The sequence below is a fragment of the Sciurus vulgaris genome (assembly GCF_902686455.1).
Source record: "Sciurus vulgaris genome assembly, chromosome: 8".
NCBI lineage: Eukaryota > Metazoa > Chordata > Mammalia > Rodentia > Sciuridae > Sciurus > Sciurus vulgaris.
In genome coordinates this window covers 130,904,130-130,908,403 of record NC_136468.1, presented here as the reverse complement: position 1 = coordinate 130,908,403, position 4,274 = coordinate 130,904,130, and the positions used below count along the sequence as shown (strand labels likewise).

Here is a 4,274-nt window from a genome sequence, read left to right as displayed (position 1 = left end):
ATGGAAGACAGCACCTGGTGTGACTACAATATACAGGAGTCCACACTGCACCTGGTGCCGTGCCTCAGAGGTGGGATGCACATCTTCCTGAAGACCCTGAAAGGCACGAACATCACTCTGGAGGTTGAGCCTAGTGTCACCATTGAGGTGTGAAGGCAGGAATCCAAGGAAAGGAAGGCATCCTCCCTGACCAACAGAGGTTGAACTTTGAGGGCAACAACTGGAACACAGGTGCACCCTCTCTTACTTGAACATCCAGGAGAAGTTCACCCTCCACTTTTTGCAGTATCTCTGAGGTGCAATGCAGATCTTCATGAATGCTCTGACCAGCATGACTACCCCCTTTGAGGTGGAGTCCAGTGACAAAATTGAGAATGTCAAGGCAAAGATCCAAGATAAGGAAGGCATCCTCCCAACAAACAGAGGTTGTTCTTTGCTGACAAATAGCTGGAAGATGGGTGAACCCTATCTGACTACAACTCCAAGAAGGAGTCCACCCTGTACCTGGTGCTGTACCTCTTAGGTGGGTTGCATATCGTCATGAAGACCTGGACCGGCACCACCATCATCCTGGAGGTGGAGCACAGTGACACCATTGAGACTGTCAAGGCAAAAATCCAAAACAAGGAAGGCATTATTCATGACCAGTTGAAGTTGATCTAGCAAAGAACTGAAGACAGCACCATGTCTGACTACAAAATCTAGTAGGAGTCAACCTGCACCTTGTGTTGTACCTCAGAAGGGGAATGCAGATCTTCATGAAACCCTGACAGGCACGACCATCATGCTGGTGGTACAGTCCCGTAAAACCTCAGAGAATGGCAAGAAAAGATCTCAGGCATGAAATGCCTAACTTTGACCAGCAGACGGTGACATTTGCTGGCAACAGTTAGAAGACTGGTGCACCCTTCCTGACCAAAAAATACAGAAGGAGTCCATCATGCACCTGGTGCTGCACCTCCAAGGTCGGATGCAGATTTTCATGAAGACCCTGACTGGCATGACCTTCACCTTGGAGGTGGACCCCAGTGACACCATTGAGAATGGCAAGACAAAGATACAAGACGAGGAAAGCAATCGTCCTGACCAGTAAAGATTTATCTAACAAAGAGCTGGAAGATAGTAGCCTCTCAGACTTCAACATCCAGGATTCTCCCCTGCGCCTGGTGCACATCTCAGTTGTGGAATGCAGATCTCCATGAAGACCCTGATTGGAATGACCATAATACTGGAGGTGGACAACAATGACAGCAGTGGTTGATCTAGCAAAGAGATGGAAGACAGCACACTATTTGACTACAACATCAAGGAGTCCACCCTCTACCTGGTGCTGTGCCTCAGAAGTGGGATGCAGATCTTCATGAAGACCCTCTCTGGCTTGACCATCACCCTGGTGGTGGAGTCCAGGAACACCACTGAGAATGGCAAGGAAAATATCCCAGTCAAGAAACACATTTCTTGACCAGCAGAGGGTGCCCTTTGCTGGTAACAGCTAGAAGACTGGTGCACCCTGCCTGACTACAACATCCAAAAGGAGTCCACCCTGCACCTGGTGCTGTGCCTCCAAGGTGGGATGCAGATCTTCATGAAGACCCTGACTGGCATGACCATCACCCTGGTGGTGCAGCCCAGTGGCAATATTGAGAATGGCAAGGCAAAGATCCAAGACAAGGAAGGCAATTTTCTCAATCCATTAAAGATTTATCTCACAAAGATCTGGAAGAGTGTAGCCTGTCACATTTCAACCACCAGGAGATCATCCTGCACCTGGTGCTGCATCTCAGATGTGGGATGCAGATCTTCATGAAGATCCTGACTGGCACAAGCATCGCCCTGGAGGTGGAGCCCAGTGACACCATGGAGAATGTCAAGGCAAGAATCAAGTCAAGGAAGGCATCCTCCCTGACCAGCACAGGTTGATCTTTGCTGCCAAACAGCTGGATGACACTGGATGCCTTCTGGATGTTGTAGTGAGACATGGTGTGTCTGTCTTACAGCTGTTTTCCAATAAAGATCAAGCTGTTCTGGTCAGGGAGGATGATTTCCTTGACTTGGTTCTTGCCTTGACATTCTCCATGGTATCACTGGGCTCCACCTCCAGGGTGACGGTCATGCCAGTCAGGGTCTTCATGAAGATCTGCATCCCACCTCTGAGGTACAGCACCATGTGTAGGGTGGACTCCTCCTGGATGTTGTAGTCAGACAGGGTGTGCCTGTCTTCCAACTCTGTGCCAGCAAAGATCATCCACTGCTGCTAGGGAGAGATGAATTCCTTGTGTCAGAGGTGGGATGTGGATCTTCATGAGGACCCTTACGAGTAAGACCATCAACCTGGAGATGAAGCCCAATGACACCATTGAGAATGTCAAGGTGATGATCCAAGATGAGGATGGCAATTCCCCTAAGCAGCATAAGTTGAGCTTTGCCGGCAAAGGCTGGAAATTTGGTGTACCCTCTCTTTCTTGAATATCCAGAAGGAGTCCAGCAGAACCTGGTGCTATACTTCAGAGGTGGCATGTGGTATATCATGAAGACTCTGACTGGCATGACCATCATCGTGGAGGTGGAGCTCAGTGACACCAGTGAGAATGTCAAGTTAAGATCCAAGACAAGGAAGGGATCCTTCTGACCAGCAGAAGTTGATCTAGCAAAGAGCCAGAAAACAGCACCCTGAGTACAACATCCAGGAGTTCATGTTATACCTGATCCTGCAACTCAGAGGTGGGATGCAGATCTTCATGAAGACCCTGACTGAAAAGACCATCTCCCTAAAGGTGGACCTCAGTGACACCAATGAGAATGTCAAGGCAAATATCCAGTCAAGGAGGGCATACTCCCTGACCAGAAGAGGTTGACCTTTGCTGGCAACACCTAGAAGACTGGTTCACCTTGCCTGACTACAACCTCCAGAAGGAGTCCACCCTGCATCTGGTGCTGCACCTCAGAGGTGCAATGCAGATCTTCATGAAGACCCTGACTGGCATGACCTCACTGTGGAGGTGGAGCCCAGTGACAACATTGAGAATGGAAACAAAAAGACCCAAGAGAAGGAATGCAATCTTCCCAGCCAGCAGAGATTGATCTCACAAAGAGCTTTAAGACAGAAGCCTGTAGAATTCCAACATCCAGGAGTCCACCCTGCACATGGAGCTGCATCTCAAAGGTGGGATACAGATCTTCATGAAGACCCTGACAGGCACGACCATCACCCTGGAGGTGGACCTCCGTGACAACATTGAAAATGTCAATGCAATGATACAAGAAAAGGAATACATTCTTCTGAGCAGCAGAAGTTGATCTATCAAAGAGCCAAAAGATGACACCCTGTCTGACTACAACATCTCAGAAGAGTCCACCCTGCACCGTATGTTGTGCCTCAGAGTTGGGATGCAGATCTTCATGATGATCCTGACAGGCACGACCAGCACCCTGGAGATGCAGCCCAGTAAAACCATAGAGAATGGCATCACAAAAATCCAAATCAAGGAAGGCAATCTTCCTGACCAACAGAGCTTGATCTCACAGAGAACTGGAAGACTGTGGCCTGTCAGATTTCAACATCCAGGGGTCTACCCTGCACCTGGTGCTGCATCTCAGAGCTGGGATGCTGATCTTCATGAGGATCCTCACTGGCATGAACTTTACCCTAGAGGTGGAGCCCAGTGACCATTGAGAATGTCAAGGCAAGAACCAAGTCAAGGAAGGCATCCCCCTGACCAGCACAGGTTGATCTTTGCTGGAAAACAGCTGTAATGCAGACACACCTGGTCTCACTACAATATCCTGAAGGAGTAGATTGTTGTCCAGCTGTTTGGCAGCAAAGATTAACCTGTGCTGGTCAGGAAGGATGCATTCCTTGAGTTGGTTCTTGCTTTGGCATTCGCCATGGTGTCACTGGGCTCCACGTCCAGGGTGATGGTCCTGCCAGTCAGGGTCTCCATAAAGTTCTGCATACCACCTCTGAGGCACAGCAGCTGTGCATGGTGGACTCCTCCCTGATGTTGTAGTCAGACAGGGTGTGCCTGTCTTCCAGCTCTGTGCCAGCAAAGATCATGCACTGCTGCTAGGGAGAGATGAATTCCTTGTGTCAGAGGTGTGATGTAGATATTCATGAGGACTCTTACCAGTAAGACCACCAAACTGGAGGTCGAGCCCATTGACACCATTGAGGATGTCAAGGTAATGACCCAGATGAGGATGGCAATTCTCCTAACCATCCTCATGGTTGATGTTTGCTGGTAATGGTTGGAAGACTGGTGAACCCTGTCTTACCT

At 49.2% G+C, this 4,274-nt stretch overlaps 1 protein-coding gene across 1 annotated transcript; it reads left to right on the top strand.

Annotated features, from left to right (window-relative positions):
• Positions 1-1,093, top strand: LOC306667712 (polyubiquitin-B-like; the record flags this gene model as incomplete). The annotated part of the gene is made up of 5 exons (XM_079150417.1): positions 1-147; positions 308-382; positions 487-609; positions 740-793; positions 890-1,093. The coding sequence occupies 5 exons, from the start codon at positions 1-3 to the stop codon at positions 1,091-1,093; spliced, it is 603 nt and encodes a 200-aa protein (XP_079006543.1).
• Positions 1,094-4,274: the final 3,181 nt, after the last annotated feature.